Raw genomic sequence first — 27,499 nt, 5'->3', positions numbered from 1 at the left:
CCCGAAAACAAACAATCCATCACTGTCGCTTGTACAGGCACTTGTGCACAGGTAATGCAACGCGTGGTATTTCCCCGAGGCAGCCAGCGGACCCCGACGAACTGTTAAAATCCCCTGTGGGGCTGCCACTTAATCTGCCCCGCCTGCAACTGGGTTTCAAACCCATCTCATCCACAGCGACTGTCCAGCAGTGAGAACTGAACAAGCGCAGACAACTGAGAGCTTTTTAACAAACACGTTGATGGCTGATCAAGAGAGCTTCTGTCTGGAAGCTGTCGGGCTGGAGGAGAGCTCCATAGTTTTCTCTCTCTTGTCTCTCTCTCTCTCTCTTTCTCTCTTGTTGCTGTCTAACTCAGAGAAGAGCGTTCATGGTTTTGTGGGTGTGGGAGGACCCGAATCAAAAGGCTGCACTGACTGCAGCTCGCCGGAAGTTAGTTAATTTTTTTGTTCTAGTCAGCAGCACGAGGAGAGACAGGGTGAGGTGAGGTGAGGGGAGGTGAGGTGAGGGGAGGTGAGGGGAGGTGAGGTGAGGTGAGGTGAGGTGAGGTGAGGTGAGGTGAGGTGAGGTGAGGTCATCGGACATCTGACTTTTCTCCACTTGGCCAAAGCATTTCATCAGTACTGCAGAGGACAAATGATGAGAAAAGCCCCATCGCCTCCTTTGTCCTTCCTCTCTCCATTTTGATCTACCAACAAGATGGGAATGCTTGCTGTCCATTCTAAATTTAGATTTTGGAATATATTATCAAATTAAACATGCAATAAGCAATATCAGACCTTATAACCAATCCTGAAACTAATGTGTGCTATGTTTGAAAGCAGCACTCGCCCCCTCCTTTGTGTGTGTGCGTACATATGGGGCTGAACCATAAACCCGCTGTAAATATCATCCCATGCATGCGTACATCCATCTTTGCGTGGACTTTTGTGTGTGTGTGTGTGTTTTTTTTTAAGCCAATAGCATGAATTTGACATTCGACATGTACAGTATGAGTGAGCGGAGGATATTTCACACAGAGACAGTGATTTAATGAGATTGACTGGAAATAGAGGGGGCAGTCCTCCCTCATCACTGCCTTCGGAGTCATGATCGATTGAATCGTTGAGTCTTCCTCAAGAGACCGATGCATAGCAGAGAAACTACGCTATCACCTCCCACTGACTAATTTCCTCTAAACAGCCAATGGGGAAATGAGGTACTACGGACGATCCATCACAACTCAAATTGTGGTGAAAATTGAAATTTTGAATTCTTTCTCACGCTAAAAAAAAACAGCTCAGACATTTGGTGCGAACTGTAAAAACATCCATTCTTTATTTGTATTCTTTCTGATTCTAAATCCACCCGTGAAAGAGCGGCAATAGAGGCCAAGACATTGTGACCTTTGCGATCGACTCGAGCCTCACAAACGTGATCAATCTTATGGGAAAAACCGTAACCGCTTTAATTATCCCCGATACCATTTAGCTTTTATATCCTCATATACCACCACTCTGTGAGTCCTGCCTCCCCCCCGTAAATGTAATAGGGCCACAATCAATGTTTACAGATTCAGGCCTTAATCCATTTGTGATCAATGGAATTTTTGCACTAAGCAGCTGGAATTAGCGACAGAAGCCCCGCGCTGAGTAAGGATACACAACATTAATAACTGGAGTTAATGAGTTATTATCTATTGCCCTTATCTGATTGACAAAACCCATGGCATTAGCGGCGTGCCGAACGAGGGGGCCGGCATCAATTAAATCCCCACCTCCCATTGTTCACGTCCAGGCAGCATTAAAGTATGACAAGTGAAACATAATTAGGTATTAAATTGTATTAAATTGACCATTGAGTGAAACAGATTCACAGCGTGTTTCATATATTCCCTGTTAATTCAAGCAAAACAACATTAATCCATCATAAGCATGCCTCGCCGCACGCTTCGCCTCGTCTCACCTTGTCCCATGTTAATTCATCCCTCTCTCTGTCTCCCTTCTCTCCTCCGTCTGCGGCTTTAAGAAGGCAAGACGATCTGAGACAGCACAGCGCTTGTTCTCGTGCACAGCGGGATCACATGCTGCACGCGCGCACTTCACGGGATGAAACAGTTTGTTGATTTTGAATCGCACCTGCAAATATTGAATACTTTGTAATTTGTGTTTCCCCAAACTTGTGTAATCTCCATAATGAGGAATGGGAGGCAAAAGCAAAAAGGCATCAGGGATGAGCCCTCCACGTTATCCAAACTGTTCTTTCGCTCTTGTTTGAATTACGATGCCGCTCGTTGTGAAGTAAGATGTGTGGGCTCATTGGTTTGCAGCGTGCGTACGTAGCGCGTTAAAGCAGTTTTTCAAAGCTCCGGCCTCAAGGACAGCTATTAGAGGGCAATCAAGAAGCAGTGTGATGCAACGATGCGGTCTCTGCCCTCAGGGGCTCGCATTGTTGGATATGGAGATGAGAGTGGGAGGGATATCACAGGCACTTTAATTGATTTCAGTAGTGGAACAGGCCACACGGATCCTGTGCACTTATAGTATCCATGACAATAGTTGTCAGAGATTTCCTTAGTCTTATTTACAAGTATATCTACATTTTGTGGTGGGAACGTTTCACTGGATGATTAAAGAACGACAGTAACAACAGGGCAACCTTGATATAAATAACTCACAGGGAAGTAATTACAAGAGACTGGACTAGAGGCATGAGAAAAGATGGTGGCTAGAGTGTTGACTTTATTTGGTCCTCCTAGCTCATCCCATAGTGCATTGCACACCCAGTATTTGCTCTGCCTCTTCTTCTTGGTTTGAATTTGCAGTAGTGGATGTTGATGTGGACGTTTTACAATGCGGAACAGGTGTAAAGCAGCGATGTTACATCCATTACAAGCCAGGTGCAATTTTTACAAATCTCACTTTTATCTAATGTGTTCTGGTCTGCATTCAGTGTGCATCAATCTCCTGTTTTTCTTCATAGTCGCCTGTTAATAAAACACAAATCTGGCAGTCTGACAGCGTCACCGGAGTAGTCGTTTGGCTACTGACACGTTCCACCTGTGTGGCGGTCTCCGTATGGCTGACGCAGCGGCTGTTGTGACTGTCACATTTTCCCTGTGTGCCGTGTGTGGCCCCAGGCAAAGACTAACATCCTAGTTCTGGCTGTGATATGCTTAAGCTTTTGCTTTTGAGCAACCTCCGGCTCAAAGCTTGGAGGAAACGAGTACAGTCTTGATGGAATGGATGGATGGATGGGTGGATGGATAGGTGGATGAAGGTCTGTTGTGACAGTGGATCCTCTTGAAGGGCTTGAGTTGCAAGCAGTTGCGTCAGAGATTCCATTTACTACTGTGTTTCTGCAGCTGAAGGTTGACCTCTCTCTCTTCCATTCTCTTTCTTCCCCCTATCTCTGCCACTCTCCTTCACACATTCCTCTCTCTGTGTCTGTCTTCTTCTTTCTCTCTTTGTCATTCTCTGGCTCAACACATACAAACACACACACACACACATACAAGTGCTAAACAGTCTGACATGATGTATTTCTTCTGACCGTATTACTTCTCACCTGACAGAGGTTCAAACCCAGCTTGTTGATGAAATCCTTGCTGCAGTGGAAGGGCTTTGCGGTGAAACCCCGGGGAGTGAGAATGAAAAGAACAGCTATAGCAATAAAAGATAGCGGGAGATTGTGGAGTAGGAATATCAATTGAAAATGGGCTGCATGTTACACTTCTCTGTCTGTGTCTTTCTTTCAGTCTTTCCCTCTGTCTCACACTCATATTCTCATAAAGAAAACAGGAGACGGCCGCCTCAAATCCGGTTTTAGAGTCCATATCCGTGTTTTCCATCTCTCCCCTCATCCCATTACTGCTACTTGTCTTGGATCTGGGGGGAAACTAAATCAGCCCGCTCACTCCATTGAATTATTACTGGAATCATGTGGTTTGAGTGAGTGACTGGGGAGGCAGACGAGAGCCGGTCCGTCCCCGTCGGAGAGCTTCTGGCTGCACCAGTGTACATATCTGATCTGCTGTAACTAAATTACTGTTTTCACTCGGAATCTGTAAGAGTCCTTGTGCCGTGTAGGTGGGCGAGCGCTGGGATCAGTCGTTCAGTAGCTGGGGACTCCCATGCGACAAGCGCAATGAATAATTTCCTAAGTTGATTTTACCATCCTGCCAAAGTGTCCTTACCTGCTGCAATTAACACTCTCACAACACTAGAAACAACAGCATAATCTTAGCCATAGAAACTGAAATATGTAAGATATTCTGGAAAAATGTGATTTCTCCTAAGTAACATTTAAATTGGCATCTCGGCTGTCAAAATGCAAAGTGGAGGTTAGCTCAGTGTTGTGTGTCCTTTTTGAATTGGATTCTCTCTAATACCGCAAAGGTCATTCATGGACAGCCCTTGGTCAGTTATTGATTGGCATTCTTCTGATTAGCCAGGGTACTTGCTGTTGGCATTGGAGAACACTTTGGGCAATAGTTTGCACTTTTGGCGGGCGTCCGGTGGGCTGGATTCTGCCAGACAAGAGCAATCAATGCAAATGCAAAGAATTCATCTCAAATAGTATGTGGGCAGTGACAGGTCTAATTCTCATAATATTGCACATTCTGCACACATCCTTTTGTATATACAGTATATATACTGTAAATTCACATATGTTTTCTCTATATGCTCATGTTTTCTCATTTGTTACATATTGCATATATCTTGATATTTTACTCTATGTTTTGAATAATTTCTAATTTGTCATTCACTTCTCTTTGTCTCGCTGTGTGTGACTGTTATTATTTTTGCACAACCTGCATGCATACTGTAATTATTTTATTTTTCAGTAATATGTTCTTGTGTTACAGTTGTCACTTCCATGTTTAACACCCCCAATTTGTTCGATTTTTATTTAGATCCTAGTATTTGTTGCTGTGATGACCTGATTTCCCTATGGGGATCATTAAAGTTTAATCTAATGTAATGTAATATAATCATATACTGTTTACATTTTTTTGAGTGTCAGTAACCATATTTTCCAAAGTCATGTTCAGGTGACACTTTACATTCAGTCATAACCAACTCCACTGGCAGAGAAAGCAACCCGCAATTAAGTTATCAACCAAGGATGTCGCATAATCAATAGGAAAAAGGCAAACGGTTTACGCAGCAATAGCAACACATACTGTACAGCCACATCATTGATATTAGTGGGAGCTGGCAGCTGTTAGCGGCACGCCGCTCAACGAGATTATCAATACGGCTCCGTGGAGTGGCTATATCTGGAGTTTGGCTCCTCCAGTGTTGGCTGGTAAATAGTTTTTGTGTGATGCGTTTAGAGTGCGCCCAGGGCACGGTCAATAGCACTCCTTTCATTTCACTGCCTCCAAAACAGGCCAGTAAAACACTGGGACGGCCACTTACACTAATTACATTTTACTGTCAGATGTGTCCGTGTCCACCTCCGCTCCCCAGAGCGACATGCAACCTTCCTCCGTCCAAAGCAACATGTGGGAAGGAGGGTGTTCCAGTGTCTATGTGTGCATTTTAGCACAAGTGTTTATTTAGCCAAGGCTTAATGTAGCAGCATGGTTCACTATTTGGACGATTCCAATCACACACGTGTGCTCCTTACTGTGAGGGAATGGCAATAAAGAATTTTATCATTTTTCCCTGGGCCAAAGCTTCCCTTCTCACATGCCTAGCTTTATCAGCGCCGGAGCTGATAGAGCCCAGATTAACATCACAGCAAATCATTTAACACACTGATTGACTTTGTAGCCCTAATGTTCTGGGTGACTTCGGAGAAAAAGTCGAGTGAGAGACAAGGATCTGTGCCGGACTGTCGGTATCACTTCCATCTCCAAAAAGTCATTACGGTCAGCGGCGCTCTCTCTTTGGGCTGTTGTGGTCCGCAGAGAGGCTGCCGGGACCGGGAGGAGAATTAGATTAGAGAGGAGAGGATTTCAATTGTCTTCTCTCGGGCTGAGGTGTGTGTGTGTGTGTGTGGACGACGGCGGCAGCCGGGGGTGCTGCAGTGTTTTCAAAACCGCTTCCGTGAAGGGATCGTACGGCCGGACCGGACCCGCTTGTCCTCCGGCTGACACGAGCTGCCTCCTGAAGAGTCGATACAGTGTCAGTGAATGACGAGGTCCTGCTGTCATGAACTTCTGCTCGCTTCAGCATTGCGAGACATTTGATGCGCTCATTGATTCCTAAAGCAAATGATAGGTTTCCTTTGACGTGTGGTATTTTTTTTCCCCCTTCATGCTTGCAAATAATAACAGTGTGACAATGCCAACTTTCCCCTCTCATGTTCTACTGAACTCCTTGGTGGTTGCAAAGATAGCGAAGGATGGGGACTTAAGATCGTGTTGCTACGGCAACCAGGAGCAGTTCTGAGGCTTCCTCTAACAAGTTGCCTGGGAATGCAGTCCTGGCTGTTACATAAGATGTGACTTACTCTCTCTCTCTCTCTCTCTCTCTCTCTCTCTCTCTCTCTCTCTCGCTCTCTCTCTCTCTCACACACACACACACTCACAGGGCTTTTCCTGTGGCAGAATTTCACATTCAGCATGATTTATTCATAGCTGGATAGCTGCGCAGGATTTATGTTTCCACCATGTAAATGCAAGCCCATGCAATCTACCACAGTTGGCAAGAGTTTGCGCGGGGGGCATTCTTGGACTCTCCCAGTCAATTTCTATTGCCATTGTAAATGAAAAGGGGAATTTGAAAAGATTTAGATTGAAGAAGATGATTGCATGAAAAATCAAGATGACAAAGCAGATAGTATATTTGTCGCCGCTGCCATTGTTATGATGTAGTGTGGGATGAAAATGACTACAGCTGAACATGAGACGTGCTGCACATTTTCAACATGTGTCTCTACAATTCACATGACATCACCGTCTTTTGTGTTCAGCTCCACAATACAAAAGATGAATCGGAAACTTTGGGCAGCACAAAAGGCTTAGGCATTGTCATTCTAAGAGGAACAAGGAACGCTGATCCCGACACTTTGTTAAATTTCTCTCTGTCACCTATCGTTCCGTCCCCGCTTTGACTGGCAGAGGCAGAGGAGCCGAGGAAGAGCGCTGAGCGCAGCACAGATAACACACTTCATCATTAGCCGGCTCACGATAAGTATTCAGACGTTCGGCGGCCTCTCCTTATCTGGTCGGCGTAATCTCTCTTCAGCTAAATACTGTGGCTGCCTTTGGCTCACCACTCCATAGGCAAAATGGAGTGATGGAGGAAAGAAATGACTTTTGTTGGGACAGCCTGCCTATATAGCCTAAGCATTTTTGAAGGGATTAGTGCTTAGGGTGATAGGCTTGTGCACAGAGCTATTTTGGGGATTGCAGAAATATGCATATCTCCTGTTATTGGCTATAGGAACACCTACTGTAGCACAGTGATGTTCACTCTATTCCAATATCATGTTCTCCTTTGCCTATCATCTCCCCCGACTCTCCCAGAACATACACACACACACACAAGCCTTCTCCCCCTCGTCGTTGCTGTTGTTTAGACAAGCCCAGTAGACAATACCCACTTACCTCCGCTTGCTTCTCCTTGGTCTAATCTAGCCCCCAGTGGTAGCAGGCAGAGCTCTCCTGCTGGGAGAGAGAAAGGGGGAGGAGGGTGGTGGGGGTTCTCCGTCTTCTTTCGCATCCAGCAAGCACTGGCAGGTGTGCGTATGCGTAGCGTCACACAGCTCAGCGCAACAGGAACTGCTAGAGGCTACAGTGCAGTCGGCCAAACACATGTGCGATGTACACATACACGTAGATACACACACACATCTGGAACAGCAGGAACGCTTGACTGTTGCATCTCTGTTGATGCTATGGAAAGAGGTTGAGTCAAGGATTTCCATAACAACACTAACATTAACTACGTAGTCATGGGGACAGAGCAATTTATGATGCTGACTGAGTTTAATAGATAAAGCACAGCGATTGCTTTTATAGTATAATATGTCATTGTCTTCACACTGTCATCGTCATGGACTGCAAATCAATATGCCTCATGAGACCGAGCGTGTGGACCGCTAGTCTTTTGTAATAGTGTAAGTCATGGTTATGGTATAGATTCATGTGACACTTGCCCGCTCTATATCATTCCTCTCCCCCAGAGAGAATTCCCACTTTGATTTAATGCCTTTCTGCAGTTCTGAGACCAGCTCTGTCCCCTTTGTGTGTGTGCGTGTGTGTGTGTGTGTGTGTGCAAGTGTACATGTGCACACGTGATGCATGCAGCGCTGACTCAGCACACGGTGAAGAAACAGACTAATTTTCCCAAAGCGCTTGCCTCTTGATTCTCATCTCATCTCTTGGCATCAGGCATCAGTCATAGCGGTGAATGTGAAAGGAACATTTTGGGCGTCACGCGTGGCCGGAGACGAGCGGTCAGTGACGAAATCCATCAGTGACAAGAGATTGGCTGCCTGCAGCTGTGGCCGTTTGGAAAAGCTCAGTTACATTGAGGATTACGTTTGCAACTGCAATGCTGTGGGTTCAGTTTCAGCTCACACTGTACACGTAAAATATATGCATGGATCGCCCTGTGCTTTCATTTGGTTGGTCGAGTGAGCAAGATACCTGCCAAAAACCATAAGCCAAGGCCTTATTTTGATCGAAGCTGCAAGGGTGGACATTATGAAGCTTGTGAAGCAGACAGACTCCCTAGTTTGCGTCTATGCCCATTGGCTCCTTCTCAAATCTAATAGCTCAGGCCATCGCTGATTTGCCCGGAGGGTTGAGGACACAATTCCCCTTCCTTTGATTTTTCTAAAGAAAGGCCAGAATTCTGGGGAGACTGCATTTAACCTTTGGGAGATGGATAAGCAAGCCGCCGTATCGATTTGTTTTGCTCAGAAAATAAGGGGTGTGCCTTTACTCAGTTGGATGGGATGCTGCTGGAACAGCTAAACAAGGCTGTTTCTGTTGGCAACATGTTATAAACCATTTCTGTTTACTGCCCCTAAAATGATGCAGAACCTGGCTAGCATTCTGTGCAGCAATGTATCCTTGACAGTCTTTGACATACAGTATGTGTCAGTTTGTTATACACACCCATTGGAATCTGCTGAATTGTGCAATTTTCCAGTGAATTTGAAAACCGGTAGGATTGATATGAATTTGGCAGCTGTTTTGAAGCTGTTTGGGGCTTTAGATGCCAGATCATTCAGAAAGGAAAGATTCCTTTTCTGACACAAAACACAGCATCAGTGTAATTCTCTTAAGTGTTGCCTCTACATCAGGACTCACCCTCACAGTGGCCTTTATCCTGATCCTCTCTTAAATAGTGGTGTGGCTAGCCACGATGCTAACCACTGCCAACTCTGAAGGTCGTGCGCCTTTGATCTCTCAGTCTAGTCCTGCGCTTTATTATCTTTTAACTTTGTTTTCAACTCCAGTTAGGGTCTGAGCCAGTGGAAGAGTGGGAGCTGTCAGTGATACTCAGCGCAGATATAATGCTATTTAAATGCTAATGTGTTAAGAGGAGCAAAACGACCTTTATTCACACTCGGCACACAGGCGGAGCAGGAGCACGAAACAGGCGCTTAATAAATGAGCCTCTTCCTCTGACTCCCTTTCCCTTCCCTCCCCACCACATGTCAGATATAAGGTGTGTTTATCACTGGTCGGGCTCCAAGGGCTTTGGCAATATTATAGCACTATGGTATGGGTTCAGGTGTTAAGCCAGACATGATTGGTTGATGGCAGAATGGGCCAAGTGTTAAGTCGAATGTGATTGGTTTATTTCTCTGGGAGAGTGGCTGCTTGTCAAAGCAGGGCAGCTCATCGTTGCATTGAAAAACTCTGTGTGTGTGTGTGTGTGTGTGTGTGTGTGTGTGTGTGTGTGTGGTGGCTTACAACAGAACGTTAAAATGACACATCTCTAAGTTAGCAAGATCCCCACCTTTCCACAAAAAAATGATTATGTGATTCATTCTCATCTGCGTCATCAACGTCATCATCATCAGTCAAGAGTGTGATAGACCAGCGTTGTTATGCTGAAATTTAATTTCAATTCAGTTTCTAAATTCACCCTCCACCCATGCAGTCCATCTAAACCACTGCAGTTGGCACCCTCGCCAGGAAGCCAGATAATGTGATGCCAGGTGCTGGTATCAGTGCAAAAACAACAAGCCCTCTCCCTGTCCAGAGATGTCACAGATACTTGTCTCCCTGTTTTGGAGAGCACTTGCCAGCAGGATGCGTGCTCACGGAGAGCGCTGCTGCTGCTTCAGTCCGCCCAGTATAAATATTCAATAAGCCTATGTGTTGGAGGACTCACTTTCTGAATCCTGCATCCGCTCTTTTTCTTTCCCTCGGCCAAACTTAACTTCTCTATTGGCAGGGGAAGTGAAAAGAGAAAGAGAGAGGGATGGAGGATGGGAGTCTGTCACCTGCGTGTCTTCTAATCCCAGGAAATGCCATAACTCTGCCCGGTGGATAATTTATTCAGTGCAGATTCTTCAAGGGGTAGTCCGTCAGCAGAGAAAGGCCACGGAGTACGACAGTGGCATAACTTCAGAGGGAAATGTATCATCACATCACACCATAGTGCACCATCATCCTTGAATTAGACTGACACAAGCCAGGCGAGCTCACCTGATTTAGCCAAGCTGGTGTTTTGTAGTCCGCAGTAACACTTCTGATAGGTATTTTCAGCTTAGTCATGTGCAGGCATATAAAGAAACAATTCCTCCTGGGGGAAGATTTCATATCTGTGTTTTTTTTTTTCCCTCACCCACGCCTAGACTACATTACGTTAATTTTACATCAGGCAGCCAAGTAGACATCTTCATGCAAGGCTGGTAAACAAGGAAAAACGTTTTTCATCTCGACAGATGGGGAACTACAGCAGCGGAGGAGCAAGGCCATACCTCAGGGGTTGAGACGGTAGACCTCATTAGGAATAAGTTTGGAAGAAACAAGTTTTATCCAATTTGAGACATGAAACGGAGCATCCACCCTCAGTCACGATTCACATAGAGTACAGTGTGTTATTTTCATAATCGTGGACTGGTTTCTTGATTCGTGAATATGACACTTGAGATAAGCAGAGACTCTCTTGACATTGAAAAGGCTGATCTTCTGGATGCAGTGACAGAGCCCAGCCAATTTTAAGGGGCACACTGTTTGGTTTGTAACTGTTAGTCGACTACTACAATGAGATGAAGCTCATTTGGATGCAGAAGCACTCAATAAACATTTTGTAAATCCACAAAATCAGTTTTCAATTCATTGCCAATGGACTAGTTCCAGGTTTTATCTCCTGATGGCACAGATTAGGTCTGTTTCTCTGGTTTCTCTGGTTTCTAGCTTTGCTAGAGAGTTATACATCAATAAATCATTATCACATTAATTTTGAGGCATTGGTATAATTACAGTAAACAAATGAGTCCATCCCCAAGAAGATTGGCAGCCTCTACCGGCCTCTACGCTGCATTTTACACTGTGTGCAACCGGGTCGGATTTCGAGGGAAATCTGCTGAATTGCTTTACGGCACACATGGAGATTGCTTTATGGCACAAAACAGGAAGAGGACACTGCTCGTCCACAGCAAACAGAGCTAAAGCTTTCAGAGTTTCTCACAATGGCAGATGGCGGAACGTGAAAGGCAGATGGAAAAATCACTTCCAACATGTTTATCCTCTTCAGTAAAGCCAAAGAGAAAACAAATCCACGGAGAGGAGGAGAGGGGACAAGTAGCAATGTCCTCTTCGCGACAGGAATTAATGGGGTTTATGGGTAATGTGACATTCATTTTGAGAAACACTATCACTAACCCCAGGAAGACTAGTCTGTCGCTTGTCCCTGACTAATGGAGATCCACAATAAACAATAAACAATACAAGTAAGATTTATTGATGTATTGATATATTAATTTATATTGTTTAAAAATGCTTCATGTAGCACCTTTAACTGGCATAGTTTTCAGAGGGAGCATGATGCATGTGAATTCTATTTCAGGGTGAAACACAGTGGCTGGGTTAGGTCAGCATAGACAAGTGTACATTTATCACAAAACATATGGACTCATTTATCTGCAACTGGTAGTATCAAGTTGGATATGACTAATCTGTATGTGATCGGTGTTTGCCTGAGCATTAGATCTCATAATGATGAATATGAAGAGCATCTAGGTGGGTTTGGATTATTGACCACTGATACCTCACAGCATTAACTCACTCATAGACGTCTTACATCCTGTTTTGCATATTTGTTTATTACTCTCTCTCTCTCTCTCTCTCTCTCTCTCTCTCTCTCCCTCTCCCCTACTACTACTATGGTAGCTCATAAAAACTCTCCTTCACTTTATGGGGTTACAATGGGAGTGAAGGTGCAGGGGTTTATGAGGCATGTCGTTGGCAGCCAGGAGAGATTTAGGTCTGGTTATTCTTTGTTTGTTTGTCTGTTTCTCATTCTCTTACACTACTGCACAAGACGAGGTGCAGATAAGTATGAAATATGACCCGGACACGCTTTTCTACCACAATATTTGCCTTCTTGTCGGGAACCTGTTGTTCAGTGTTTTGTGTCCTGTGTTGCACTGACTGTGCAATTAATGAGGAAAACTAAATAAAGAGGGTAGTTAAGAGGGTTATCATTTTCCACAATACAACATAAACTCACAAAGATTTACAGTTAACAAGATTTTTCACCTCCTTGTAACATTTCGGAGTTATTTGGTGAAACTCATAAACTCATAAACCTCATAAACTAAACAGTGTTGATGTGATTGCACTCGGGATCCATTCCACACTTTCACCATCTCCAGGATAAAGTCACAATAGGACAGAGGATCGAGTTTATCATTCAACATAGCACTCCTACTGTAACATGCGGAATATTAACATTAACCCCATCGTCCTGACATGATTCAAGGGGAGGACATTTGCAATTACAGCAGGAGCAGTGGGTGGCGTGGCAGCAAGACAAAGCAAACCTATCCTCTGATTAAGTTAAATACATTGGAATAGAGGGCCGGGACGTCTGCCCTTGGTGACCGATCACACGGGATTGGGTTTTAATCTAAGACTACGTGGCCAAGAGAAAGAAAGAGGGAGGGAGGGAGGGAGGGAGGGAGGGCGCATTCGATCCACGCCTCCCAAGGACGCCTCTCCAGCCGTACGCCTCAAAGCGTTCTCCTCAGGGCTTTGACGGATGACACCAGCGCCGCGGAGTGATAGGCTATTATTTCACTTTGCATTGGATAAATGGCAATGCGGCCCCCCATACCTGTCGCCTCCCCTTCTCTCTCTTTCTTTCATTCTCTCTTTCGCCCTGTCTCTCCAGCAGTATGCCATCACAGACTTGGATAGAGGAGGGGGAAAATAAGAGGGCTGAGATTTTGTGTGTGCTATTTGCTGATTTCACTTTCTCATTTCTGTTATGCTACTTTTTGAGTTTTTTATGTTCTCTGTGGTTGGAATAGGTGTAGAGAATGAGAATGTGGTGGATAATGACCAAACTGTTTGGGGACATGTCATTTGGTACTAGGCTTTTTTCCCCTGATCATTAAGCGTGAAATGCATTTCTTTCTCTGGGCAAATGCTTTTTTTACCCTGGATGTGATCTAATATTCTCTCCCTCTCCCTCTCTCTCTTTCTCTTTCTCTCTCTCCTTCTTTCCTCATCTGCAGACCAGCAGTATTCATGGTCGCCCTCGCAGTACTTCGATGAGGACAGCTACTCCCCTCCACCCAGGAACATGAAGGGTCTCTCCGGCGGCCGCCCCGCCCAGCTCCAGCTCACCTCCCCCACCTCAGCCCACACCTGCGGCCTGGTCGACTGCGACCACTCCCTGGACCACCACCTCCACCATGGCGACTCACGGCCCCCCTCCTACCTCCTCAGCCCCACCGAGAGCTGCCCGCTCGACGGTCACCACCGCTGTTCCCCGAGGAGCTCCATCCACTCGGAGTGCATGGTGATGCCCGTGTCCATGTCCGCCACCGACCACTCCGTCTCCAGCAGCACTTTCCCCCGCATGCACTACGGCGGCGGCTCGCGGGACAGCGGCGGCACCACCTCCGGCGGCAGGGATTCCCGAGACGACGGCGGCTCGTCCTCGCACGGCGGCAGCGGCAAGATGAACCGGATCCCGGCCAATCTCCTGGACCAGTTCGAGAAGCAGATGCCGCTGCACCGCGACGGCTTCCACACACTGCAGTACCAACGCACCTCCACCACCACCACGACTACGGAGCAGCGCAACGAAAGCCCCGGGCGAATACGCCACCTGGTCCACTCGGTGCAGAAGCTCTTCACCAAGTCCCACTCTCTAGAAGGATCCTCCAAGATGAACGGCACCAAAGGCGACTCGCACCGGGACAGCTCACACCATCACCATCACCACCACCACGGCCACCACAAACACAGCAAACGCAGCAAGAGCAAAGAACGCAAAAACGACGGCAGTGGCAAACAGCGCTCGGGCGGCTGGTGGAGCTCGGACGACAACCTGGACAGCGACAGCACGTACCGGACGCCGAGCGTCATGTCGCGACACCCCGTGGATCACATCAGCCACTGCTACCCCGACTCGGTGCACGGCCACCTGCCGGGGGACCTGTCGCTCAAGACCTCCAAGAGCAACAACGACGTCAAGTGCTCGGCCTGCGAGAGCATAAGCATGGCGCCGGAGGGCAAGTTCATGAAGAGGAGCTCCTGGTCCACGCTAACGGTCAGCCAAGCCAAGGAGGCCTACAGGAAGTCTTCGCTCAACCTGGAGAAACCCATGACGCCCACTGACCTCAAGCCCAACCTCAGGCCCTGCCACTATCTACAGGTGAGTTGAGAGCTGGATGTGCTCGAGCAGTGGTCTCCAAACCTGCTATTGAGAGCCAAGTGCCAAGTATGCAGGTTTTCTTTCCAACTGATTAGCAGGTGAGCTAATCAGCTGCTGTAGTTTTTGGTTGGAATGAAAACCTGCATGCACACCTCTCAATGGCACATGGCTGGAGCTTACCACCTTAGAGAATTGCACAAGTTAACAAACTTATTTTGTTTGATGCAAGGATCTACAGATAGATTGATGATGACTATTTGGAGGGATGGACAGATGGTGCTTTGGAGAGAGAAAGATCTGACTGGTAGTGTTTAGCGAGTGAAGCCATGAAAGAAAACATTCAGTGTTATCTCTCGGTCACTGGAGACATTAACTGACCATACATCTCAATGTAAAATTCATAACACCCTCAGGCAAAGCAGCTCATTGACAAGCATCAATCCCAATCCTTAAACCTGCATTGTACAATACATAGCACTCTCTTTCTATAGGTGTTGCTGCTTAATAGACAAGGAAGGAAAGTTGCTCATCTCAGCTGGACTTCTGATTGATCTAAAAGACAGTGTCTTGTTTGTGCTTGGCCTGGATTTTATAGTGTGAAGCTGTCATATAGCCCAGCATGTGGCTGGTAGTGGAAGGGACCTGCACAGCACGAACAATCAATTAACTCCATCAATGACCTGCACTGGGGGGGAAGAGTCGGGCAAGGGGAAGAAAAGACCGGAGATCAATGCTGATTTTTACCTTGTTGTCGGGCTGCGTCTCTCATAGGTGTCAGCTTAGAAAAAGGTAGCACTTAGCTCAGGCCCATGATTGGCTCTGTGGGAGACCCCATAGCACCGCAGGGATCAGTTCAGAGTGAATCAGCATTTTACAGACACAGAGAACGTCTCAGGGGTTTTGTATGCACGCTGAAGGATATATGATAATATGAAAAAAGCATTCTTGTCTCCCAAATTGCAAATCCGACCGGAGAAAAATGGATCGCGTAACAATACCGCTCGATATACAACAACGTGATATTTGATAGCATCGCGTAAGTACCGCCAGCAGCCAAAATAAAGTGAGCACTTCACCACGTAGGGAAAGAGGCCTCGGAGACTCGGTGCTCTAAGCAGAGTGTGTTGTATGGATTAGAGGCTCTTGTAAACGGAAAGCCGATACATTATTCAAACCAGCCAATGGAGTCAAAAGAAACTACTCTATCTAAGCGGGCGTCAACAGAAAATTTAAGTGAAGTTCTGAGGTTTTAGAGGGCTAATTTTAAGTAGCATATTTTTAAGCATAAGTGATGATCATTCTGAACTAGACAGACAGCACAGGCTCCACTCATCCTGTGTTTTTTTTTACAATCCCGCTAAGTGCACTAATGTCTCAAGGAGACGGTGGCGGACGTTAGTGCTCGCCTCCCCGCCGTTTGGTCATTCAGCTGAGGTAGCGTCCGAGTCGCGGCACCATAAACACTTCTAAAAATACCCTCCCCTCCTGCTTCCTGCCGCAGGGCTATATTTAGCCCTGCCTTATCAATCCAATCCGCGCAGGGTGACGCATCCTTCCTCCCCGGGGGGAATCGATGCCCTCTCCGAGAGATAGAAAATACATCGAGGGGGAGAGAGAGAGAGCGAGAGAGAGAGAGGAAGGGAGAAAGTTGGAGATACCGTCAAGGTCTGCGCCTCGGTGGATTTCACATGGACACTCCGGGAAGCAGAGGGGAGGAAGCGGTGAAAGAGATGGCTGTTTTCGCTCCCCGCGGCTACTACTACTGCTCATCAACAGGAGCAGTCAGGCAGACAGTCAGAGCCAATAGACAGGAGTGATGCTCCACACACCGAGGGGTCACATTGAGAAGTTTTCACCTCCTGTTGCTCCTGGATTGGCATCACCTATGACTGGCTGCACTGTAACAATCTAAAATGTGTCCAGGGAATGTGTGTGTATGTCTGACCATATGTGTGTGTGTGTGTGTGTGTGTGTGAGTTTTAATTTTGGTGTGTGGGGGGTGTTTCTCTGTTTTTCGCACACCAGATGGTTTGATGATGGGCAAGTCACCTTGTTTGCGTCCTTGGTTGACGACAGAGGGAATGGAAAACTTTTGAAATGTTGCAAAATTATGAGACAGCAAACACTTCAGGACGGTGTGAAACTTTACTGATTGAAGCGTCTGTGTGTGAATCTTTAAAGGAGCCCAAAATTTTTTTTTTTTTGGGCATTCATTTTACAGTCAGACTAGAGAGAGACAGGAAAGAATTAGGGGAAGGGGATCACATGTGACAAAGATCCCAGGCCAGATTCGAACCCAGGCACCAACTGAGCCACCAGGACGCCCATGTGTGTACATGTATCTAGGTGTGTGTGAATGCTTGAGTGCGTGTGCAGCGTGTGGGTGGGCGAGTATACATATAAGACATCAATTAGCCGGGCCTTGGGGAAGACAGAGATGAAGTAACATTGGCTGCTCTTTCTCTGAAATGACAAATGTTGGGAAATCAGACCTGGCATCAGCCATCGCTCTCTGTCTCCCCGTCTCTGGCTAAGTCATTTCACAAATTAGCCCCAATTAGCCCTTCCCAAAATACACACACACACACACACGCACAGTTTTCTGGTTCTTGTTATCCCCTTAAGAGTTTGACAGCAAGCTTGATATAAATGAAAAGAGGTGATGGTCGCAAAGCATTAATCTACTGGATGTGACAGGCTCACCTGGACACATTTCAGACTGTGCATATGGGTGTGTGTCCCTCTCTCTCTCTCTCTCTCTCTCTCTCTCACACACACACACACACACACACACACCCTCCTTCCTCTCTATCACTTCTCTCCTGTTATATTTCAGAATTAGAGATGTAAATAAACCTGGGCTGCAGTAGCAGCTGTGATCCATGCCTCCTCCAGCACCCGGCCCGCAACTTCACAGCACAATAACTTTGTTTTACTGACAACTCTCAGCCCTGATTAAGTCGGCCACTCCAGCTAACGCAAACGCTGTTCTCTCCCCGCAAACAGCCGTACAAAGGGAGGATTAGTCTTTGATAGTTTTGCTGATAGGGCATTGCGGAGGGATTTAATAAGCCAATTAATTGCCATGTTGGCTTGCCAAAGGTGGAGGCTTCAGAGGCAGAAAGGCTGATGATTAAAAGACAAAGGGAAGTGCAGAGCAGCAGAAAGAAACCTGGCACTGTGACTGAAAGCTAACACTGCGCACCACCTATTCACACACACACACACACACACACAGGGGTTCCCTAATGGACAACCATATAGATACGTATTAGCCACCACTTGATAAGATTTTGTCCCAGGAACCCCTAGTTCCCCTAGGCTAGATGTTATTTAATAGAGAATTGCATACAGTACTTGGCTACACTATAGGTGTACAAAATTTAGAGAAATTCCAAAATTTGGTCACTGTGGAATATTTCAGAAATTTTGATGAGATTTAACTCTATCTCATATTGCTGGAGACTCTATAACCCACCCAGGACCCTTCTTTGGAAACCACTGGACTCACACACAAAAACTATCTACACATTAACTCTCTAGTCATCTTCGGTGTTTTCCATAATGACTCAATTTGTCAGGCATTCCGCTGGCATCAGACCTGAAGATGATCTGAGCCAGTGCATTCGAAAAAGGTTAATTGCTAGTAGGCAGTAATTTTAGAACCAGACGAGGTCTAGCATAGATCAGACGAGGAGCAGCCGGAGACCAGGAGAGAGAGTCCTTCTATTCTCACCTCCTTTGTCCTGTTACAGGACGTTAATGACTGTGAACACACCTAATGGTTTATCTTTCATGTCAAACGAATCGATAAGAAACATTATCATTATTATCGCCCACGATGAATGTATTGATTAAATAGAGGCCGCCTCGCATCGTTGATAACTGCGTTCACTTTTCTCGCCACTCAGCATCCATGTAGCATGTGGATTAGTTTCTACTCCTCACTGGGAAGGAAGAGTACTGCAGAGTAAATCAGAACGCTGAGATGTTCTCCACAACAGAACGCTAAAAAAGAACCAGTGTTTAATATTTACTAAACATCTATTTATTTTAGTGATAATTCAATAGCCAGACCCAAAGTTCATTTGGCATGTGATATTTTCAAAAGCAGATAAGACGTTCACCATCCCACAGTGACTCTTTTAAAATTGGCTTTTAAAATCGACATCAGTGCAGGTGTATTAATCAACAACAACAGTAAAGATAGTAGCTTATATGTGCTTCTGTGGTGATGTGATGCAAATATGCCGTCTTTGCAATTGATTAAGACTTTCCATAGTTGTCTTCTTTTTTCTGCTAATGGTTTTGTTTATTCTCCTTGATGTGCGACAATTTTTGGAAGTCTATGCAATAATTTCTTCTCTGCTGTTTTTCCTGCTTTATTGGAACAGCCAACCACACAACAGGAGTTGACCATGGTGTTTGCAGTGTTGACAGCAGCAAGTCTGACGAACCTTTGTTGTGCCAAAATTAGTATTGCCTAAACAATGTGCTTCCCTGGCTGCGTGACCTCCTTTTGTCCTCGGTGTGTGTTGATATTTTGCCGCTGCACAAGGGAATTGTTGTTGGGAAAGTGTGCTTGATAATTAAATAAAGTAGATAGGCTGATAATTCCCTTGTAGAATCATTTGATGCTTGTGGTTTGAGATAATAAAAATGCAAACATGCATGATCTCTGTTCATTATGTGGCAGTTAGGTTAGTTTCAGTACTTTAATTCTTTGTAATCCCCTGAAATGTTTTGTTGAAATGTTGTTTTATTGTTAGAAAATGTGCCAAAAATGTGTTTCCCCTGGTGCTGTCTTCACCCAGTTTCACTCCAGGGAATAAAATACCAAAATCATTTCAGTTTTTGTTGATTGTGATCTTATCGCTGGCTTTTCAAATGGTAAAACAACATTTTACTAGTCACCTCACTAAATGGAGATCACATTTGTGTTTTTATTATCTCAAACTACAAGAAACTAAACTACAATTGATTCTGCAAGAAAGTTGTCAGGCTATACCTTAGTCTACTTGTCATTTACCGAGCACATTTCTCCCACAATCATTTCCTTGTGCAGCGGCAAAACAGCAACGCACAGCAGAGGACAAAATGAGGACACACCACCAGGGAGACACATGATTTAGGGAATATAGTTTGGCACAACACAGGTAATGTTGACCTGTCTTGACTCAGACTAGCTTTATCGATCTTGTTGGGATCCAGATCTCCAATTAAACCAATCTTTTCTTCATATCTCCTCTTCAACGAATTCACTAAAGTCTTAGCAAATCTATTTTTGACGATCTCAGCTGCAGTGCAACCAAAGTGATGTTACTGTCATGCATGTCAGCAATATGGCGGTGCTTTTGTATCTCCAGGTTTTGTAGATACAATGGATAGATGCTGGTAATGTGTTAGTCAACTGCTGCATGAGGAGACCTGAGCCTCCAATGGAAACCGATTGAGTCATTTTCACGTGATAACTACAGTCAGATACATTTTGCATTGCTTACTGAAGTAAGTTGTATACACACATACTGTGTACACACACACATACACAGACAAGGATACAAGGGGTTATGGGATCATGGTCTAAAAAATTTTGATTATTTCTCCAGCAATATGCTTTCAAATTCTGTGCTATTGAATGAATTGAACTGAACTGAACCTCACTGAACTGTGGCACAGACTGGTTAGATAAATATCTTTTCTGCTTCATTGGCCAAATGAATGTTTGATGCAACAAAATCCACCCAGATATTGTTGCACTGTTATAGATCATCAATCTGTGATGTTCAGTGCATTCCAAGTGTACTTAGTGTAGTAATTTATCTTTTTGTTCTATCCACTTTCCCTCAATCTGCCTTGTCTACTTCCTACTTCAGTTAGCAATTTCCTACATTTCCCACAATGCCTTTTGACAACCCCCAGACAACGTGCGTGTACTTGTTGCATTCAGCTGATGCTTTTACATGTATGTGGAGAGAGCAATAACGATAACAGAGCAAGAGAGCAAGACTTTCAGGTCCAGAAAAGGTCCAGAGTCGCCCCTTACTCAAAACTCAACATGTCTTGTGGTTGCATTACATTCAGGTCTATTGAGGCTACTGTTGAGGGAGAAAGTAGTCTCTCTGCCTCTTCTACGATGGATTTCTCCCTGTATGATTGTTGAACGTTGGTGCAAAATGGCAGCTGTAGAAAGAAGCTCTCGCTCTTTGATTCTGAGGGACTGACACCAAAACCTGACGTTTACCGCTGATGTTTTAGATCGATGAAAAATTGTCCGCAATTCAACCCAATTGTAGCTGCACTAGAAATATCTTCATGTGACGTTACATCGTCTAAGGTTTTCCCAGTTATCCATGGGAATAAGAAAAATACACCAAACAAGAAAATGGACCCAGGAATGGAAGTTACATCACCAGAGGCTGTGTTTTTAACAGTGTTGATGCCATGAAGGAGACAGACGGCGAGTCCCCTCTTACTGCTGGTGTTTCCTCTGAGATGGCCTGTTGTTGTGTATGTAGTTGTCCTTGGGAGGAAGGACAGCGTCCGTTGTGGAGACATAGTCCAGGGTGACCACTGTACCCCTGACAAATGGGGATTTCACAGACAACGAGGCCTTGAAGAAGCTTTGGCCTCTGCACAACGAACACCAAAGACACTTATACCTCCAAGGAAATCAGCCTTTGTACATGTGGGGCAGGATTTGTTTGTGTATGTGTGTGTGTGTCTTCTTGTATTTCTATACTTATGAGGACCGAATGCCTTCATACATATACAAAGATGAGGAGAATCCTCCAAAGTGAGGACATTCTGCTGGTCCTCGCTTCTTTAGGGGACTGGTTTAGGTTTGGACTTGGGTTTAGGGTTAAGATTAGAATTATGATTAGGTTTAGGGGTATGAATGTCGTCAATGAAGGTTCTCACAAGTATAGCCATACCAACGTGTGTGTTAAAGAGAGATGAGAGGAGAAAGGGGGGACGTGATATTATGTCATAATATAATCTCTTTTGTCACTCCCCCCATGGCTCGCGTCCTGTACGAGTTTCTGCGAGGGTGACGGAGTGTGCGGAGGCAAACAGTTGGGTAGTTAGGAATCCATGTGTTCATTCTCCCAGCACGGCGGGAAGGAGGGGAGGGAGACGAGAAAACAGCACCTGTTCCAACACACACACACACACACACACACAGTGTCTCCATGCAATCTTGTGGAAGGAAATGATGGGCTGGAGGCTGGTGGGTGGGATTACCAATGATTGAGTCTTTAAGGGCTCGCTCTCTCTCTCTCTCTCTCTCTCTCTCTCTCATCCCTCTCTCTCCCTCTTCCTACATCCCTCCCATCCCTCTTCCTCCCTCCCTCCCTCTCTCTCTGTTTCTGCCTCTCCATCTATCTATCTCTCTCTATTTCTTTACTCAATGGCAGTGACTTATGTGGCTTGATGGGAGAGGCGCTGTGTGTAGATAGAGCTGCAGAGTTAATCAATGAAATGCACTGCAGGAGCATTGGCTGAGGCCTGCCTACCCCCCTCCACCCCCCACCCCACCCTCCACCCCCAACACACACACACACACACACACACACACACACACACACAGCACCCTCCACCCCCCTGTGGCTTCCTGCAAAGCCGGGGAGAATAGCGCTACAGGCTTGCCAGAGCACTTAAACTAAAGGTGGACACTCAAAGCCCGATATCCAAACCTCTGCACAATCCTGCTAGCATGCCTACTGGCCATTTACACCAATGCATTATTTATCGTCAAAGATATCGCGCCGAAACATCTCGGCCGTACGCGTGAGTTGCTTCGATGGAGATTCAGTGAAATTCTCTGTTTTTTCCCCACCGTCAATCCAAAAAAAACTCCTCTTCTGTAAGTATGATCTTTAATGAGCCGTATCTCATTAACGAAAGGAAGTAAAAGGTCTGTTATTGTGAAAATTTAACTCTGAGTCTTCACACTTCAGCTGTGAATTTTCACACCGCTCCCGTAAACCCGTTCTCTACGTCATCGGCCCAAATGTGCCGCGGGACCGAACAGGTTCTGTACTTGTTTGTTTCGTAGTCATCATTAACCTTCAGAGAGTCGGTGTGTGTATCCGCTGCACATCTTCTCAGCGGGCTTGTCATCTCTGAATCCCTTTTCGTTCCATTAGTTAGGATCTTTAGGTCTATGGTGAGTTTTTGTGTGGACAAACATCCATATCTCAGCTGGGATGCGTCCGTGTGTGTTTTAACAGCGGTCGATCAGCATGTAACCAGCTTTGGTCTGGGCTGATTTATCTGTGAACACACACACACACATACATACACACACACACACACTGCTGCCCAGCCTGTGTTTTTTATCTACAGAGGGAGACAACCTACAATCTATCCAGTTTATCAGCGAATCCAAATTAAACAAATCTCACCACAGCTTGCGCCTGTCCTCTGGCGTTCCGTTCATTAATTAGACGTCTAAAAATATCAAACCCCTCCAAGACTTAATTAACCCATCGACTCCGTTCGGTAGGTTGTGCACGCCTGTCTTTGAGGGGAGATGAATGACTCTTATCGTGGCGTGTGTTTGTGTGTGTGTGTTTGTCTGTGTTTGAGCGCGTGCGTGTGTGTTGGTGTGTGCATATTTTTGCTAGAAGGTGAAGTCTTTGCGTGCATCTCTGTCTTTTCCTGCATGTGTGTATGCTTGTGTGTGTGTGTGTCTGTGTTGTTTCTGCAAGGTTATGGTAGTGCGTCTTTGTGTGCTGCATATGCATCTGTCAATACATTTTTCCACGCTGCATTTAACAGCACGCTTACACCGAAATCTTCTACGGAGCTTTACGGACCCAGAGGACGCGTCACTTTCAAGCCGTAATCCCCATCAATCACGCCGTGCCCTCCACTAGCATGCTCACTTCAGCACACAGATCACACGTATGAGTCAAAGGCTGCTTTGATCCAAAGTTCTCTGTGATTAACAAAGACTGGCTCATAATAAAACCATAATTGATCAATTATTCAAGCTGTTTTGAGTTGATGTGACACTTGTTAGCATGCTAATCGTAGGTGGGCGTGCGTCAATGCCGGAGGTTAGCAGAATTAGTGTCACAGGGAGCAACTCCATGTTTTCCAGGATATATAAACAACAAATAACTGGAGTGAATTATATTTTATTTCACATGATTATAACACGGCTGAAAAGTCTTGAGTTTCAAACCCATTTTCTGCTCTCTCACTGTTGAAAAATGTTGCTTTTTATACTTTTCCTATAAAACTTGTAGGATTTTATTTTTAACTGGCCAGCATCGGAAAAGATCACTTTCTGTTTTTTTCTTTTGAATAGATAATAATAGCATTTATTATATTATTATTCCAATAGGTGACATTTCCATTCAACATATGACTAGGCTACGCTATTCTCGACCATCAGTGTCAAGTGTGTGACGGCTGCTTTCTGACGCATTAGTGACATTTGGATGCAGCATATCTCCTCCTGACATTTGCCACAGCCAGTCAACTGCCACCCGGTTCAATGTGAACCTGTGATTAGTCAATTAGTCATTGATTGGTGTAAGAAAGTTTTATGGCCTCTCCCAGAAAGCACCGGGAATCAGTACAATCAGCATAATCAGTATCATAATCAGAATGAGGAATGGGGAAATGTATGAAATGAATAATGTAGCAGGCTCTTCCCGAAGAAGAGGCGGCTGCATTGTTCATTGTGAGACAAAATGTCTACTGTAGGCTGCTTTCAAACTAGTCTGGGTCCAGTCTCAAGACCAAGACGTGTCTCAAGACATGACTCAGTTTCATGTCTGTTTTGAGTCGGACTTGTCTTGGTCTCGGCCTCTATTGGATGTTGATTTTTTCCCGCGTATCTAAAAATTTGTAGATATGTTTTTTTTCCACCTGGTCCACCTTTGCCAGCACTATAAACAACTTATACGCATTGATTAGTCAAAATCCTATGCATTGGTTGTTGACTTGACTATAGTCCTTGTCCAGTGTTACTGTCTCTCCAAGTCTGGAAGCAAAGTAAGAGATATACGGAACCAAGTCGGATATAACTATGGAAAAATGAAGAAGAAATATGCAACCAAGGCGGATATAACTTAATGAAATCTAGAGTTTGGTGGACTGGCACTGCGCCGAGGCCGGCGCGCCTGCCAGGATCTTAAAGTGACAGATGGATGCAGCATCGGAGAAGCCCTCAACCTCCGTGGAAGATTTAATGATCACTGACAATGTCATCTTTTATGAGTGCAAATCATTGACCATAAAAATGCATGTCCAGCTGTAGCTGCTGACCGGACCATACAGTCGGTGCAACATGGTAAATCACCAAGGAAAATAGGAAAAGCTGAGGGGAAAAAGAGAAGCCTGCGGTTTGTTGTGACTGAGGAACCAGCATCTCGGTGTGTCTATGGATGTGTGTGTGGTGTTGTCTGTGGTGTGTTGTCTGCGTGTGGCTTTGTCAGTGTGTGTGTGTGTGTGTGTGTGTGCGTGTGTATGGCTTTGTGAGTGTGTGTGTATTTGTTTGTGGGATGCTAAGACCCTGACTCAGCTGCTACTGTTGTTGTCACAGTAATTGAACTCGGTTGTACTGTTTAACTAAAGCAAAATGAGAGAGGGAGAGAGGGGGAGAGAGAGAGAGAGAGGGGGAGAGAGAGAGAGAGTGGTATTGTGTGTAATGAGCTTGTGAACCATCGTCATCAGTTCATTACATGAGCGGGTGAAGTTAGCACAGCAGATTTTAATAGGCTACACAACCAAACCCCAACACATCACAGAAATCCATTAGAATCACATAATAACAGCATCTTTACATGCTCTATAATGGCATGTACCATAATGGAATCACGCTTTTCCTTTACACCAAGATCATAATTCTGAAAATGCACCATAGTCTGTAATAGTAATGTCAAAGTGCATTAACCTCAGCTTAGTGCTATACGTAGGATCCTCCTGCTCAATCCACATTCAATATTTAAGGCTGCTGTGATACCGCTTGTATGGTAATCGTGTGTAAACTCGATAAAAATATACACTGCATAAACAGCAAAGAGAGCCAGTAAGTGCAAGTGAGAAACCCTCTCCTCATTCTGAATGGGATAATGGTAATGCAGGAGCCTGTATACTCAATTGCCTGTTTTTACTAGTGGGAGAAAATGGCAACATGTAAACCGCCTGGCTTGTTTTGATGGCAGATTTCCCCCTGCGGTAACTACTGCAGGGTGAGCGAAGATAGCTCCGATTCTGCTTGATCCCCCTCTGATCTCAAGTCTCCTTTGGCCAATAAAGGTGATTGACAGCCCAGTCCAGTTTACAGCAGCAGTTGAGTCAAGGTCCTCTGTAGTCTGTCACCTTGGCCAAACTGCAGCAAAGCTGTAATACTGAACAGCTGAAGAGTTGTAGGCTGTAATGTGTATCAGCGAGTGAGTTTCTACTGTGTCACTGCTCTTATAGGATGACTACAGAACAACCAAATAAATATTGCACAGCGTTTTAGCATCTCATGATACGACTCATATCATGACTCAAGTGTCCGACAAATAGCATATCTGTCATCATTTGAAAATCTTGTAATACTAGTTTATGGATTTTCATGTTTTAACTTCACTTGAAGGATTGCATGCTCCTTTATGGGTTGAGGGAATTCTGTGACCCTTGGGCTTATGACACTCTTTCAAACCCATTGAATAAAAACGCATGATCATCAATCTAAAAAAAAGTTTTCCTGAGAGAATCCTGAAAATTTACATTTTGGAGTTACAAACTATATTACACAGCATATTTTCTAGAGTTTTTTTGAGTTGACAAGTGCTGATTGGAGAGTAGTTTGTGCATTCACAGAGCTGATATGGCTCTGGGACGGGTGTTGTAAACTATCAAAAGTGTTAAATTCACTCTGATGGATGAGGATTTATATAAACAGTTTAAATTGTTCAATGAACACCGACGATTTTACCGTATATGAAATACATGTGTGTGGATTGTGCCTTGTCCCAGAATCAAATCCCGTTGTCAGTCAAAGCACGCCGTCTGACCCGCTGCGTCAGATCTGGAGTGTTTACCGTACCTCTCCGCCTCTAACCGCTATGTCTGACACCCAGGTGCCCCAGGACGAGTGGGGGGGTTACCCCGGCGGCGGGAAGGACGACGAGATCCCTTGTCGTCGGATGAGGAGCAGCAGCTACGTCAAAGCCATGGGGGACGAGGAGAGCGGAGAGTCGGACTCCAGCCCCAAGACCTCGCCTCAGAAGATGGTGCGGCCGGACGCCCTGGTCAAGGCCGTCATCCGGCCCAGGGACCTGCTGGACTCCCAGAGGTATGACACACACAGCTTCAAAGTGTTTTTTCGCTTGGTGTGACCTCTGTCCCTGTTTATACCTCAGTTTTGGTGCTAGTGCAGGCGGCAAGCTGCAAAGAATGTCCATCTTAACGAGTTATTTAGTGGCATTTTGCAGTCTGCAAATCTTACTTTTCTTAAAACAAGTGAAAAATTGTGAAAGTGAAAAAAGCCTGATAATTGAGGCAGAGATTGAGAAAATTCCATTTGTTTTCCATGCAGTTTCACTTGTTTCAGGAATTTTCTAGAATAGAGAAGTCTAGTCAGAATCTTGAAACAAGGCAGAATAAAGCAGGTCAGTCCATTAGTGTCAAGATCATTTGATTCAAGAAAATCCTTGAAGCATTTGTGGAATTATCAAACCCCATTAACAGATTTTTTCATTTGTTT

At 45.2% G+C, this 27,499-nt stretch overlaps 1 protein-coding gene across 1 annotated transcript in view; it reads left to right on the top strand.

Moving 5' to 3' along the window:
* dlgap2a (discs, large (Drosophila) homolog-associated protein 2a) overlaps positions 1-27,499 on the top strand; it is a 150,444-nt gene that overhangs the window by 86,657 nt on the left and 36,288 nt on the right. The window contains exons 4-5 of the mRNA XM_078289640.1: positions 13,640-14,787; positions 26,874-27,088. Of these exons, the coding sequence (XP_078145766.1) occupies positions 13,640-14,787; positions 26,874-27,088 (1,363 nt within the window). The remainder of the gene's footprint in view (positions 1-13,639; positions 14,788-26,873; positions 27,089-27,499) is intronic.

This window comes from Centroberyx gerrardi, chromosome 17 (genome assembly GCF_048128805.1).
Source record: "Centroberyx gerrardi isolate f3 chromosome 17, fCenGer3.hap1.cur.20231027, whole genome shotgun sequence".
Taxonomy (NCBI): domain Eukaryota; kingdom Metazoa; phylum Chordata; class Actinopteri; order Beryciformes; family Berycidae; genus Centroberyx; species Centroberyx gerrardi.
The sequence above is the reverse complement of the archived record's forward strand: the minus strand, read 5'-3'. Positions and strand labels throughout refer to the sequence as shown.